Source organism: Lasioglossum baleicum, chromosome 4 (assembly GCF_051020765.1).
Source record: "Lasioglossum baleicum chromosome 4, iyLasBale1, whole genome shotgun sequence".
Lineage (NCBI taxonomy): Eukaryota > Metazoa > Arthropoda > Insecta > Hymenoptera > Halictidae > Lasioglossum > Lasioglossum baleicum.
This window is the reverse complement of record NC_134932.1, coordinates 13169749-13185068: the sequence shown is the minus strand read 5'-3', so window position 1 is coordinate 13185068 and position 15320 is coordinate 13169749. Positions and strand designations below refer to the sequence as shown.

At 41.6% G+C, this 15320-nt stretch overlaps 4 protein-coding genes across 11 annotated transcripts in view; 1 reads left to right on the top strand and 3 right to left on the bottom strand.

Annotated features, from left to right (window-relative positions):
- The window catches only part of Ccap-r (Crustacean cardioactive peptide receptor), a 57071-nt gene extending 54033 nt beyond the window's left edge, over positions 1-3038 (bottom strand). For 4 of the 5 annotated variants that reach the window (XM_076422759.1, XM_076422756.1, XM_076422760.1 and 1 more), the window contains exon 1: positions 1881-3038. The gene's annotated coding sequence lies outside the window, so the exon portion shown is untranslated. Of the gene's footprint in view, positions 1-740 lie in introns of all 5 variants that reach the window. The other variant, XM_076422758.1, reaches the window with a different exon arrangement.
- Positions 3039-3553: 515 nt separating this feature from the next.
- Positions 3554-7652, bottom strand: LOC143208357 (arylalkylamine N-acetyltransferase-like 2). The gene is made up of 4 exons (XM_076422764.1): positions 7287-7652; positions 5316-5500; positions 5063-5223; positions 3554-4101 (listed from the first exon to the last, which is right to left on the bottom strand). The coding sequence occupies exons 1-4, from the start codon at positions 7504-7506 to the stop codon at positions 3900-3902; spliced, it is 768 nt and encodes a 255-aa protein (XP_076278879.1). The 5' UTR covers positions 7507-7652; the 3' UTR covers positions 3554-3899.
- Positions 7653-8231: 579 nt separating this feature from the next.
- Ns1 (Nucleostemin 1) lies at positions 8232-11580 on the bottom strand. Of its 3 annotated transcripts, XR_013008893.1 has the most exons (10): positions 11385-11580; positions 11131-11235; positions 10616-10983; positions 10101-10488; positions 9646-9994; positions 9351-9573; positions 9123-9294; positions 8957-9051; positions 8446-8534; positions 8232-8373 (listed from the first exon to the last, which is right to left on the bottom strand). XR_013008893.1 is itself a non-coding variant. In XM_076422737.1 (9 exons), exons 1-8 carry the CDS (start codon positions 11401-11403, stop codon positions 8957-8959), a joined length of 1719 nt encoding a protein of 572 aa, XP_076278852.1. In that variant the 5' UTR covers positions 11404-11580; the 3' UTR covers positions 8306-8534. The 3 variants fall into 3 exon arrangements, 2 of the variants coding, with proteins under 2 accessions (XP_076278852.1, XP_076278851.1); XM_076422737.1 differs by having other exon boundaries at positions 8306-8534; XM_076422736.1 differs by lacking the exons at positions 8232-8373; positions 8446-8534 and having other exon boundaries at positions 8846-9051.
- A 1636-nt stretch (positions 11581-13216) lies between these two features.
- Cdi (serine/threonine kinase) overlaps positions 13217-15320 on the top strand; it is a 50994-nt gene continuing 48890 nt past the window's right edge. For both annotated transcript variants that reach the window (XM_076422724.1, XM_076422725.1), the window contains exon 1: positions 13217-13839. The gene's annotated coding sequence lies outside the window, so the exon portion shown is untranslated. The remainder of the gene's footprint in view (positions 13840-15320) is intronic.

Sequence of the window (15320 nt, the reverse complement as noted above, 5' to 3'; positions counted from 1 at the left end):
TAATATTAATATTGACCTCAGTTTATGTAACTGGCTGTTTGATAAAGTAGATGGTATGTACAAAGCGAAAGAAATACAAGAAAATTGTGCACGAGGTACAATAGAATTTTATTTAATCATCGATGCAACACAAGATTGTTAGCAGAGCAAAGAATGTACTGTTCCACCCAACAGTTTGTTCAATTAACTTGAAGAAATCTGCAGTCCAGCATACGACAGAAAGAAATACAAGCAAATTAACAGGAAACTCGAGCTGTACGAACTGTAAGAAAATTCAAGACGGAGGTGGACAGAATTTTTATTTAATGCTCGATTCAACAAGCCTTGACACGGGACAAAAAATGTCCTGTTTCGTCCGACAGTAAGTCAAATACGCGGTTCTCCATAAAAAAGTAGCCTGCGTTCTAGGAGAACATGTGAAGAAATACAAGAAAATAGATGGCGAAGCGTATCAATTCTTAGAAAATCCAAAACAACAAAATGTTCTCTTAATTCTAAATTTAACAAGATATTTTTCAAGGAATGAAAAATTTCCTGATCACAGTACAGTCTACGAATAGCCACGAATTTCCATAGAAAAATCTACGATGTTTCGTCGAACTTTTCACAATTTTGATTTTTACTTTGTATGAAACTTGTTAACTTTTGTAAGATTTTTTCTTGAATTTTCCCAGTTTGAGAAAAATTCTGGAGGGTACCGTGGAAACGTCTTCGGAACGGTCACTTTCCGAGGTGGTTACCTGGGGGCACGTCGCGTCGCGTCGAACGCATGCGAGAACAATTTCGTTTCGGAATTGTGTTTCCACGTTGTCTGGTAGCAGCGGGTTTGGCGAATTGTAAGTGATCTTTCGAAGGAACAAGCACTGCCGAGACAGAACGACAGCGATGGCACACACGATCGGTTTCACTGGACGACAACACAATGCGATGATCCTCGCGTTTTCGATCCCGTGACCCGCAACAGGTTACGTTCTTTCACCTCGAAGTCTCGATTTCGAGAGACCCTGCATCTCCCGCGTGGCAGATTAAGCTGAATCCCGAGCTATTGAAACAGCTCGGAAAAATTAATTCTGGTGAGAGCACGGTCCTGCGGGACGAAAATACGAGCTTTTCTGACGCGGGAGGATCCGTGAAAGAGGTGAGAAAAATCCGATATCCTGTTCGATGTCGATATACGTGGAAGTTTTTATAAAGCTCTATGTATAAAGCACTGATGTATTTTTATTGGGATTTTTTGGTGGCTGGACCGTGGATCTTGGTAGTCGAAGAACCTTCTTCAAAAATTACAGTCATACAGAAGTATCGTGATAAATTGAAAGAACAACCATTGGTTACAGCAACACAAAATTCACTCTAAAATGAACAATGAAAAATCAACTGAGCTAAACCGAAAATTCCAGGAACATGTACCAGTCCTCGTCTGCTCTCTGCATGTTCGATCTCCGTCAACAGGTGAACCATGAATATTCATGTATTTACATTCAATCACACAGAGTGACGACTCCTTGAAATTTTATACATAGTTCCAATCTAACTGGCGGAATCATTCGACGGTATTTCAATAAACAACGACTCATTGGAAATTCACCCCTCGATCGAATGCGAGGGCTACAAGTACTATGCAAACTACAAAGACTGCAGGGATTACAAGGACTGTGAGAACAATCGAACTAATTACAGGCCATGTTGATGACAGGGAACAGCCCCTGAACTGTAATTCCAGTACCAAGAAAACCTTCCAAAACATTTGTTTGCAGACCGACGGAACGGACCCAGTGATCTTTTCATGATAAGCTTAGGATAAAAAGTAGAAAATGTAAAGGGAGAAGTGGGAGTGGGAGGAAATAACGAACACAGGGGCCTCAACTTATGGTCCGTACCAGCGAGAACGATTTTCGAGGAACAGCAACGACGGTTTTTCCAAGTTCGAGGATCCTCGAGCTGCTCTCAACATCGGCACATGTTTTCGGTATCCTTTATACGATGCCGCAGTTTGTCTCTTCCGTTTGGTTATTTGATAGATACTGATGCGAATGGGACGAATATCGTTGGCTAGGGATGTCTCAAGGTGAACTACAGTTAAGGGTTACGGGATGAGAACGAACGAGAACGTACTTCCTCGTATGACGCGCCGAACGCGACTACCGAACCGAACAAACTCCCGCCGGGAGTCTCCCGGCGCGGCGACTCCTACGAACACCAACACTTACGATGACGTGCGTGTGCAGGAGTTTGCCCCGTCTCTACGCATGTGCGAACGTCTTGGCGAAACGTGGGCGAGACCATACCACTCGCCGCCACTCGCCAAAACTAAACAGGTGCGATCGCTTCCCGCGTTTCCGTCAGAACACCCTCTCTTTTGTTTCCGTCACCTTTTCCTTCGCCAAACTCCTGGTCCTGCTTTCGACAATGCTATGTATACTGTATACTATAGGATATTGCAAAGCTTTTACGAGGCCCACAACTTCTTCATGAACTCCATCATTTTTTAAATCGGCCCTCAATCTTTTTAACAAGCTCACAATCTTTTTCACGACCCCACCATTTTTTTCATAGTCCCACAAATGTGTAAGCACCCCACCATTTTCTTAAGTGGACCCGAGAAGTCTTTTATGCCCCACAATTTTTTTAATGCACCCCAGAAATTTTTCATGGTGTTGCATTTGCTGCAAGTGTCTGAACATTTTTTAACGGCTCCACAATCATTTCGAATGTCAATGTAACATGCTCTTGAAGACGGTCATCGCGCAGAAAGCCGTTCGTAATTAACAGTACAAACCAGAGTCGGTTAATAGCCAGGAGATCGAACGATGCTCCTGCGGGCCGTATTTACAGCACGTGAGACTCGTTTGAATTTCGTGGCGCGCGCCTCGAATGTGCCGCCGCTTATTAGAACGCCCGCATATCGGTTTGCAATCGATGATAAAACAGTTAGGCGTACCTTGTGGTCCCGGAGCAATTGATATTCATCGGTCGTCCTCGGCGAACGCTCGTTAATTTCGCTTATAAACCCACTTACCGGACTCGCTTGGTTCTCCGCTTTAACTCCCTCTCTCTCTCCCTCTCCCCCCCTCTCTCTCCCTCTCTTTTCTTTCTCGTTTCGTTCGATTCTTTCTCTCTCTTTCTATTTTTAATGAGACGTCTGAAATTGGGAACCGCGTTCATTTGGCGGACGAACAAAGTCACGCGAGAATAAAGTTCAGCGCTGACGCAAATTGAAACCGTTTGTTCTATTGTCAGGCAATTTACTGGTTCTGTGCGCCGCGGAACGCGCGGACATCGACTTGTCACTTTGGCCGTTTCCTCTGGACCACGTCGTCCACGATGTTCCGACCATACAACTACTGTTGATTCACATCAACACCGCTTAGACAAATCTGCATTAATTTTTTTCCACATATTTTCAATGGTATTTTAGCCAGATCTTCAGTCTTCTCAATTACGCAACTTTACCACTTCGATTTTTCCGAAGATATTCCTTAAACATTACTAATAATACAGTCCTGACGGTTCTATTCTACGACTGACTCCTACAAGAAATTGATCGTCAAGCTTACTCTAAATTCAATAAAGTATTTTTTGTTCATATGTACAATGTTATCTCGACTTCCATAGAAATGTTCCAGTTTGTGTACAGGGTCAAATTTTTTGAAGAGTGTACAGAAGTCAATGAAGATTCAGGTCCCTAAGTAATTGCATTCTAATATAATATCTTCACATATCCTCTGGTGGAAATTTGCATAGTTTTTGAATCTTACACGGAACTGGAAACTGGAAACAGATAAGGCTCGTTAAAATTGTATTCAAACTTCCTCGCTTCCGTTTGGAGAACCGTTGGAGTCAAAGAAGAAAAGGTAACTCTGGACAGGATTTAAGTTGATGGAGCCGTCTAGTGAATTTTAATACAGCCTTTTGGCCATGATATTCATATCCTTCGACCAAATCCCTGGGAAGACTTCGTTCCCCTCCTCGTCGAGGATGTTGACGTAATCTTCGGCGACGATTTCCTCGAATCCGCATCGTGCTGCCAGCTTCTGCGAGATCGGCGAAGTGAACGCTGTCGCTGACACTTCTATGTTGTACTCGCGACCGATGTTGTCCCTGTGATAAATATCAAGAATAATTCCAATTGTCGGATAAACTTTGATATTGATATTCATTTATCATCATTTGATACTGCGAACCAAGATTGATGTGTCCGATTCGATAAAAATTTGAAACATTTAATATTCGACTGTCTGACGAAATATCGATTGTGAGAAGCAGAGAGTGTAGATAGAAATTCATTTCCATCCCTGAACAGTCGTGATAAATGAGAAATGATAATGAACTTTTTAATTTCTCATTGCTCTGGTAAATGTGCGAAATCCGCTGTTTTCTAATAATAGGATGATTGAGCTACATTACAATTCTGTCTGTTTCCCGTCCCTAATCAAGAAGGCTAACGACAAATGCACTAATTGAGGAAGGTACTGCCACGAGCGTAAACTGAATCTTCTAGGATTCCAGGCATCATTGGATCTTCGTTGACGCGCTGACACTGTTAGGCTGACAGTGACGCGCGACTAACGGCTCGCGACTATTTAAGAGCCCACGTTCCTGGTATACTATTCCGACATAGTCTTTCTAATTGGTTCAAGCGGACAAATTGGTGAAAAGTCGATTTTCGCCCGGTGTGACACCCGGCTTACACCCGGCAGCTAAACGCGGCACGTGGACGCCTTGAGTGTTTCATTCGCTAATGGAGTGTACTCCGACATTTCTTTTCTTATCCTCGAGGAAGGCTCTCTCTCCTCTTATCCCTAACTGGCAGGCTTTCAGAGCACCCGAACAATAGAGCCCGTCGCGACGATTCAGGGCTTATCTTTATTTGATGAATCCCAATTGAAGCTGGAGTGTCACTCTTTGTACTTGAGAGAATAGAAAACGAATCCGAGGAGAAACGTCTGAACGATTAACGCTAGAGTGTTCGATTCTGTGCCTGATTTTGTTAGTCGTGCGAATGGTGGTCCTCACAATGTTTATATATAGTTATGAGATGCTGTAATATTGTTTTACACACCTGGCGCTGAGAATATGCCCACCCAGGGCAGCTCCTCTGTAAGATGGATGCACAGATAAGCCAAGGGCTCCCATGTATCTGTCCACGCCATATTTTTCGTAAATGTTTGCTTTTTTTAGCAGATTTTCCATTGCTGCTATTAGCTGCTGCCCCTTTTTCGACTGGAAGTAATACGGATACGTTGCAAACTATTAGTTGAAAATATTTCTGATGAACGTAAAAATGATTAGACAGCAGCATGATAGATTCCAACCTTGACCATGTTTTCCGAATCGAAATCTTCACCCTGGAGGCTTAGCATAAGCATGTTCACGCCTGCAATCAATGGCTTGCCGCCATTTGGGTCCTCGACGAAGGCTCCCACGGCCAAGCCTTGCTTCACCGTTTCTCTCCACAGATTTCGGAAGGACTCAACGAAATTTGGATCGTTGATTCCATCTACAAAATCACTCAGTAAGTAATTATAATTATATTAAAATGGAAATGCTCTAATTTTCTAAACAGTGTGCAAGTATTAACAACAGTTCACTGCAGTGGTTCAGTTTTTGCAGTTTCCTGGATTCCCTATTTTCCTAGCGTGGAAAAGTGTAGTTCGAGTGTTTAGAGTTCGATAATCGTTGGTTGCGAAATGCGTAATCACAGCGTTATCTGGCGAATTAAATTCGAGGAGGACGCCGCAATGTAATCTTGTAATACGAGTTCGAAAATGAGAAACACGCGAACACAGAGCTTCTGTGAGTCTACCAACGTTCAACGTCACTGGCACTACATATCGTGTAATGTTGCCGGTAAGCATGATGTAATGTGTACATACTTCGAAATTTTTCATTCCCGAACGAAAAAAACGCAAAACGAAAAAAAAATTTAATAACACAGTCTACCTATTTGAAAGTTGCAAAATTTAATTTTCTTTAATTTGAGATTTTAAAATGAATCTTGTGCTACTGCTTTTTATCAAATGAGAATTCAACAGGCACGATTTACTGTCCTTAATTTTGGCGAATGGAGCTGTTACGCGAGTATGATACATAGAAGGTCTCAAAATGACGGACACAAAAACATCCATATTTTGTTCTCCTTCTGTTCAATTAAGTGACTCGAAGCTCTCGAAAACATACAATTACAGCATAAACACTGCCGCGGCGCGATCCCATTTGTCATGGTATCATCTTACAAATTACAGTGCCATGAAGGAACACATACACGACCTTATTCTCCCAACGTACCATTTTTCATGTCCGCGCCTACTGTCGAATCTATCAAAATGCTTATCATCGCGGAGCCACAGATTTTTCGAGGCGTGATTATTCAACAGAAGTCAAAAAATTTTATATTCACAGTTATCGTGCAACGTACTAGTAGCGAAAATTAGCGAAAAGAAATTTATAGAAAATTTTTCAGAAAAAGTGTCTTGACACTAAATATATCATAATAATAAGACCACCTCGCGGACTGCTCGCATGTTGCATGATTGTACAATGACGTCAGCAATTGAACCATCACCTTCAATTATTTGAATTTATCACTCAATAAACTATTCTGCTCTTTCGAAAGGTCTACCGCAGCAACATTAAATCGCGTTGCACTCATCTGTATTGCATTAACCAAATTAATTCAATTTTTTAAGTCATTTCAGGCGTTAATCGACGTTAATTGACGCTAATCGACGAATCGAGAAGAGAAGTTTCCAAATCTCTTGAACACTCATCTCAAAAATAATGATCGTTACTCACAATCAGTGTAATCACGATTCAAGATTGAAATTGCTGAAAAATTTACTACAATGTTAGATGGGGAGACACGAATAAATTCATTATACTACCAACTAGGTACCAAACAAATGACAAATTATCAGTGCAAATAAGAGCGAACACATAATCGATTAAGTCATAATTGGTATTTACTTAAAGTAGAGATTCTAAATATGTACCTAAACGAGACTCCCATTCTAGCAATTTCATTTAAATAATTACTATTACTTTTCTCAATAAGATAATTTAATTAGCCCTCATCCAGGCGCGACCACACACACTCACGAAAGGTACAGATAATATTAAACCTTCCAGTAACATCTCCGCAAGAACACAAAGAAAACTATTGACAAACCAGATAGCAAATAGCTGCTTAAGGTCAATTGCGCAATTGGCACAAAGGTTAAGGATTAATGCAATTCGGTGCAAACATGAAATCGCGCAGTCATCAAACAGAATGTTGAACAACTTACTCCAGCATTTGCATATGGGTTCGTCGGCGAGGAAATAAGTGCACATGTGTTCGATGACCTCTTCGTACCTGTCCTCAGGTATTTCTTGAATTGTGAACTTGACAGGGGGCCCTTGTCTACCTTTGACCGCAGCCTCGACGATCTTCCAAACCTTGGTCTGTCCAGGAGGCTTCAAAGGGAACGTAACTTGCGGCTTCTTCTTTCCCTGATCTTCTGCCATGGTGTTCTCGATGATGAAAAGGGGTCAGGAGTAATTAATCCGAGTTACAGAGGTGGTCCTCAACGACGACAGTGAATAGAGGTTCTCTCACAGTGTGTTGCCGGCTACTCTGTTGGAGCCTTGCAGTCGAATGACAAGCGAGATGATAAACGCGCTTAGTTATCTTGCGCGATACACGCCACTGATTGTCCTGCTCGCTCCAATTTGATGATACCGCCGCCCTCCATGAAGTTCTAGACTCGCGCTTCCTCTGACCGATTTTTCCTCGTTCTCGTCGACGACGTGAGAAATCGCGCGATTCTCCATCGCTGGTGTTAACTAGCGCTATTTGTACTCGGCCAAAATAGTCGACAGATTAAATCAGACAAGTGGAGCATACTTTGACGTGTATTTTTGTGTAGCGAGCTCCTTATTAGCCACCGCTTCACGGCAGACTGACTGTCATTTCAAGCGCAAACACTGGATTACGCTTATTTATGTATTTATTTGACTCCAGACACTTTCCTCGGCGCCCGATCGTGTTTCGGAGAAGTGAAGACATTATTCTGTTTCATCAAGTTTGAAGATTGGCCGGGTATTGCCGAGAGAAGTAAGAACGACGTCTCTAGTCTTCGTAAATTATTTTTACTTATTTTTACCTTCTCTAAAGACGAACGTTTTTAATTCCATTTTTTATCGCAAAGAAAATTTGTTCTTTGACGGTTTTCTCAATTACCACGGGATACTTATCACCGTCGATATTACCGACGACGTAAAAGCGAAATTCGATTTTCGTAATTTGTATTTCATTACTCTCATCTTATCTCAAGACGAGCGATTTCAACTGTTTTAATTGCGAAGGAATTACTTCTCATTATCTTCATTCATCTGAAGACAAACGGATTTAATTCTTCAAATTGCAACGGAAAAATCAATTTCTTCATGTTTGGAGGTACATACGTATCCTTGAGTACCGGAGTATCTTGTATAGTGATAATGGCTGGGAAAAGGAGTGGAGATCGATAGTGTCTTCATCTAATCATTCTAATCTATAATCGATAAGAAACAATCGGTGATCTGTGTTTCACTAAAAACGACTATTTCACACACACATTGCTTTATTAAATTTTAAAATCTCAATAATTATAAATTGAAAAATTTGGAACCCGTCAGTTTAACACAATTATAGTGTTAAGGAAAGACAAGGAAGTCGTGAGTGGTAGAAATTCTGGGTTGTAAAATGTTATATCTCCCGTGTGACACGATATCGCATTGTGCGCTTACGAAAGGCACTTGGGCTCCATTAAAATAATGACATGCGTTATCTAGATTATCGTGACATTCAGGAAAAACAATTGAATTTATAAAAACATTCTCTTTTTATTAGTCCACGCACGTTTCTTGTTATTTACATTATACGTCAAAATGTAACCGCTACAGATTTATTATACCCTATAATAAATTCGTTTACCTATTTCTCAACGAAATCCGTGTTGAAGTCGTAATCATCGGGAGCGGAAAGATTGAACCCTTCTAGTTGTCCCGATAGTTGAATAGATATTTTTTCTGTAACAAAACGAACCCGAAAATTATATTTTGTGCTTGTAAAAAATATATTCTTCATTTTAAACTCGCACCTCGTCTAGCCTTCTCCTTCTTTTCTTTCTTGAAGGCCATTTTGCTCAATTTATTCAACTTCTGGTTGCCTTCGATCTCGAGCAGAGGGTCCGTTTTCTTCTTCCTAGTATCATTAGCATGCTTCTTCGCGTTATCTAACTTCTTCTTTAGCTTCTTTTGTATTTTAATTTGCTGAAAAAATTAATATTTATTTTTTTTGATAAGGAAAATATTTTTGGTGGACATACTTCTTCTTTCTGCTTTTCTATTTCCATCGCAGAGACTACTGGCCCAGTGCTTTCGATCAATAGAGGATCAAGCTTTGAGTCTTTAACAGCTTGTTCTTCGAACGTGTCCAACATCATTTTTTCCTCTGCCGCGAAATTCTCGATTTCAAATTCCTTGCTGATTTGACTGACGATCTCCGCTGATACGTGACAAGCTGGTTGCTCAGGTGGTACAGTATAATATCTTCAGAAAATAAATTCAATTATATCCGTCAATGAGAATTTTATTTTATTCAATACCATAGTTCATACTCACCTAATTTTTCCAGAGTTCCAATCCTCGAGGACACTACGAGCAGCAACCATGGTGTCCGGTACTCCTCCCTTTTTAAATTTCCCCATCCTAGTCGCTTTTAATGCGAAAAATTCGTCAGGCGTCGTAAATTCCGGGATGTCATACATTTCAATAATTTGCGGCTTGGAGACCCTCTTTAAAATTGCAGTTGCAGGTGTGTGTGGATCTTTCAATGATTGTATCTTCACTGCGTTTTTAAGAGCAACCGAATCATCCGAATTTTCTCCTTGGCTGGCGAAAACTATGCCGGGAGAGTCTAGCAATTTTATTTTGGAGTCCAACTGCACTGCTTGCATAGCTTTCGTGACCCCTATAACATTAAAAATAAATTGAAAATGTTAATACCTTGTTGGTCATTTACGCATAAAAACTACAATACATATAAATGTCGTGTTCGATTGATAAAATGAACATACCAGGGGTGCTTCCCACGCTACAAGCTCTACTGCGCTTCAAAGAATTGATCACACTGGATTTGCCAACGTTCGGAAGCCCGACGACCCCTACCCTAATACTGGTTTTCATATTGCCAACGTGCCTGCAATAATTCGCGAGCAGGGACAGGAGAAGCTCCGCTCCGAAACACGTGCCGCCTTGTATCATGTTCTCCGTCTTTTTGCCTAATTTTCTTCTGCCCAGTCTTTTTGCCTGAGCTTGTGTAGATGCTTTAAATGCTACGGCCGGTAAACTACCTCGCAAATATTTCAACCATTGATCTAAATTTTCCCTGGGGACTAAATCTGCTTTATTTAGAACAATGACTAATCTTTTGTTCCCCTTCGCTGATTGCACTGCTTCCTCCACCTGCAGAAAATATAAGTTAATTAATAGATATTTTTGAATGACCCTATTAGAAAATCTTTAAGAATGTATCTCTGACGTTTAGAGGACTGTAGGATCATCATTGGATTTCATTATGAATTTCATTTACCTCCTTGCACCTGGTCCCCAGAGGATCCCTGGCGTCTACAACTTCAAGAATAACATCAGCTGCATCGACAACCTTCTTGAACTCCTTGTAGTAGGCTTTCAGAGAGCTTTCCTCTTTGCCCAAAGCAGCCTTTATCTTCTCGTGAACGCCATCGACTTCCATCTCTTGGTGCTCTGCTTGTTTGCTCTCTGCAGCGGATACCAAGCCTTTCAGACCTCCTTTAGCCAGCTCCTGACGCTTTTTCTCACGAGCAGCTTCACGCTGCTTCTGTTTTTCCTCCTCGTGCTGCTTTTTCATGGCCTCCACTTCTTTCAGAATGTCTTCTTTAAAGGGACATTGATTTGGAACTTCCATCATCTTCTTCTTCACTGCGGAATTGGGAAGAGTATTTATATCGGAAGCATCTTTTAATATTTTTACTCTAACAGCTGTGACTGATTAATAGTCGTTTAAAAATCAATAAGTACATGCTAAGGATTTTTTAAAAAGTATTGATATAAACGTGTAATGCTTACTTTTCGGATGCTTTTTAGCTTCCTTCCGTAGCTTCCGGTTATGTTCGCGAACTTTCTTCTCGATTTTGTATCTTTTTCGAGCTGGCATACGCTTGCTCTGTTTTTCTGTAACAAACAAAATCTTGAATTGATCAAAAGATACGTGTAAATAAAAACGGAGCAGTGTACTATCCATTAATATGGAGTAAACATAACCTCGCATAGTCGTATCACGTAAAAAAGTTCAATTCAAACGAGAGAATCCGTGAACTTACTTAAGCAAAACTTCGCCATTGTATCAAGGCTCTTCCACTAACTTTTAATAGTTATAAGACACGTTTATAATCACGTTATCACAATAACAAACTTCACTGCAAGATATCACATGCGACACAAGCGTGGCCACAAGGAAATGTTAGGTTGTTAGGTTAAGAACCGGTCTCACTCAGTCTCACTCAGTGATGCTATTTAGAAATGCGCAACATTTCACGCGCATGCGCGGCGATTAGCCTCAGTGTAATAAGATTCTCGATGAAATGGGGTACCCCTTGAGCACCCCGCAGAATTTTAAAAAATTTATATGATTTGATTCTAAAAATGAATGTATGACAAGTGTATTTGTGTATATTTTGTAACTCGTAGTACACGTCCTGGAGTCTTTTTGTCCGGTACAGATTGTTTCGGTACATTCCTGCCAATATAATTGCCTCAGGGCTCTGCTACCTTACATAGATACGGTACTGCTTGTTGCGCATGCGTGTGGAATGTTGCGCATTTCTGGCATCACTGGTCTCACTGTGAGACGTGAGACTCTCACAGCGCATTCTTCCGATAAACGTGAGAACATGCAGGAAGCACGTGACTGCAATTTGAACTGGTGCGAGGCACTGCGAGGAAACCACAGATGAAAAATAAAATAGCCTCATGACAGCACCGACCAGATACCGTTAACAGTGTAGATATATGTATATATAGAGTGCGCTGCCAAAAATTGTCAGTCTTTGACAATTTCTTGAGAGTCTTTCACCCTTCTTTTCCCTTTACAATGTATCCCTGCAGAAATTTACGAAGTTTGTGGGCCTACACTCTACTCTAAAGGCGAGTGATAGCGCTTTGTGAAACTTTATTTAGCCCCAGTCTATCTAAATATGTTCGTGAGTAGGTATAAAAACGTATATATGCATAAAAATTGATAGACCAGCAACTATGTAGTAATTAATGCAGCTTTGCAGTCCGCTCGATGCAACCTTTCTCGTCCGTAATCGTGAAAGGCCTGCATTCTTACGACGGAACGGATGCATGAAAACACCGTGCATTAAATTCGGCGTAAGAACAATCGTTACCATGAAAGTAACACCGTGAGAATAGGCGTGGAGAAATTGTATCATTTGCTCAATGAAAATCCGCGAAACACGGCGATTTCACGGAAAGAAATAATTTATGTGAATTTCCATTCCGATCTTAACTACCATCGTCTCATCTCCGTGCCGCTAAACAACCACTTTTTTTACCGGGACAGAATGAAAGTGTGAGAATCCTCTTACAAGCATGTGCCTTTCACTGTCTTCCAACGAAATTTCAGCTAGGTCACGAAAAGAATGGGATCTCCAGGTGACGTCAGCACCTGCTTTGATGCTGCAATCGAAATCCTTATCAATGCTGTGCATTCAGCAATTCACAAAAGGTGGACTCGATCGCCCAAAACATATTCAATTTCATTTTATCGATCCTTCATGTCCAGTTAAACCGAAGCCAAACAAATTCGATTATTTAGTATATTAAATTAATGCCAATTAGCTTCACGCTTGTGTAGACTCTTGTATAACATGATCCAAATATTGTTTGAAACGATATACAATACAATATATGTATATGTATATACATATGTATACTGTGGCAGTAAGTGACTTATTGAATGATCTTTTGTACGTTTACTGTTACTTCAAATAACAGCGAAATTTGTTGCAATGTAGATGAAGGAAGGTTTGCAATTTGAATAGTTTCGCGCACAATGCACCCGCTTCGATTCCTTCGCAGCTGCAGCTGTAGGGATCTCGGTGGTGGGGGTACGCGTCGCGAGCGTCGTGCACCGCCGCCGGTAGACGGCGTGCGTCGGACCAGTTCATTCCTGTAATGGCCGCCGTCTGGCGTTGTCGGTGACTCGGTCCGTTTCGGATTCTCGCGAGAGCAAGCTCTGGATCGTTCATTTCTATCGTCTCCAAACAAAAAGCGCACAGTGCGTAGAAACCCTGGTGCAACGAGGATAGGTGTCGGTGATCCGTTGTGCACAGTGAAACATTGGTGGCTGGAGAAGAATCTCGGTGTAACAGCGGCTTACTTGTGTGTCCGAGACGATCGAAAATTCAAACGGTCTATTCGCGGTGGTGTTTCGCCACTGTTTACTCGTCCCGTTGCAATCCCGAGGAAGCTGCAGAGTCTTTGAAGGGTTAAAGAGTCTAGCGAAGCTCAAGGGAAGATCGTTAACGAGTACGTGGGATGCGGACTGTAGGGGATCTTTCAGAGATCAGATCGAGGATCCCCGTTCCGAGACAGTAAACAAAAGTGACAGCGTGCGCGGACGCCCAGCTCTCGGTCATGCCTCCCATCCTAGGCCAGCCTGTCGACAGTGTTTGACGTGTTGTTCTCGTCGACTGTGGTCCGAATTCCCTCGGACCTGGTTCAAGGTCTTCTAAAACCATCCAAACGTCCACGCTGCCAGCTAGCCTCCCAGTAAGTTACACGCCGCACTCCCGATCGAACGTGTTGTTGCTCCTCTCTGGAGGAGCATCCGCACTGACAACCGACGTCAACCGCGCTTTTCGATGTCGGAAACTACCCCTCAAATCAGCGTTAACAATATCTGTGGTTGTCAGGAAGAACGCTGCAATTCACATACTTTCGCTTTTGAGATATTGCCCTTTAAGGGGGTAGACTCGTTTTTACAGAATTGCAAAGGTGCGGGATGCGCTTTCTCATTCTTGATAATGCAATTCTTGGTAATCCCTAGACTGCGGATGTTGATGCAATTTTTAATTTTTGCATTTTTGTAAAACACGTATTACAATAGGAGCCGCGCAAAGTCTATAAATAAAATCAAGCTTGTCGTTTTTATAAGGGAGCATGCACCAGTTAAATTTCAAGACTCGGTAGGTTTAGTGTTAATCGATTTACAGTCGGGGACAAAATTCAAGACCGCGATGAACAACATTTTTAACTTCCCAACACGTGCCTATAAATTGATGCATGTATAAGCAAAGCATTTATTTGATTTTTATTGATTTATTTACTGTTTCAATGGCATTCAGTTCTCTTTTGTTATTAGCATTGTTGTAAACAGAATACAGACAGCATTAGTCTCGTTTACAAATAGAATTGTTTATGTTGCATTATTATACTTTGTTGCATCTGATACATAAGTTTCGTTATGTATGACTCGTGTTGTATTATTCACGGAATGGAGAAAAGCAAGAATCACTAGGAAGTAATTTAAAAATTTTGTTAAACGCCCAGGGGTCTGAATTGAAATTAATATTAATATTAACATAAGACCAGCCGTGTCTATAAATATCGTGTTGGCAAAAAGTTCATCGTCCTCAAATTGACACAAAACTTCACGCTCCAGTTTTTCCAACAACTTGAGGTACATTCAGCGATAGTTGCAAGCAATACCAGAAATCGCATTCTTGGCTAATTGTTCATATCTCGGATTCGGGAATTATAATGCACCAAGCAAAAGACAGTGTGGTTGTCGGGGAAACAGAGCCGTGCGAACAACCACGCGAACGCGAACAACAAGGGGACACGTAACTATAGATTCGGTACGTGTCTTCGATATTGTTTTTCCGTGTGCGAGGCTCGCGTCGGTGCATCGAACTTTCTATCGCGGTTTTCGTGTTTCCACGTACAGTGCACCGATGTAGACTGCACCATTCGAGGAAGCGCTTTGCATTCTTGCGCATTATTGTTTCACGCCTCGGTTGTTACCCGTGGCCGGTTGTCAGCCCGAGGGTTGCGTTTCTAGCTTAAACGCGGAGAGAGCCTCTCTTCTCGCCTTTTCGTTTCGAAGTGGCAGTGATCGATCGAAACACGGTTTGTTGTGGCTAGGATCTCTGACTCGCGACAGTTGTTTTGCTCCCGGTTTTATAAACGTGGGATCGTTAGAGCGCAGAGTGCTCCCTGACTCGCCAAGTGGCCGCGATTACGGGCACTCG

Coding starts and splice junctions, on each gene's coding strand:
- LOC143208357 (XM_076422764.1), bottom strand. CDS start 7,506: ATGGCAGAAGATCAGGGAAAGAAGAAGCCGCAAGTTACGTTCCCTTTG. Junction 5,501..7,286: donor ACCCATATGCAAATGCTGGA/GTAAGTTGTTCA, acceptor GTGATTTTGTAG/ATGGAATCAACGATCCAAAT. Junction 5,224..5,315: donor ATTCGGAAAACATGGTCAAG/GTTGGAATCTAT, acceptor TATTACTTCCAG/TCGAAAAAGGGGCAGCAGCT.
- Ns1 (XM_076422737.1), bottom strand. Junction 10,489..10,615: donor TGGGGACCAGGTGCAAGGAG/GTAAATGAAATT, acceptor TATTTTCTGCAG/GTGGAGGAAGCAGTGCAATC. Junction 9,295..9,350: donor TAGAAAAGCAGAAAGAAGAA/GTATGTCCACCA, acceptor TAATTTTTTCAG/CAAATTAAAATACAAAAGAA.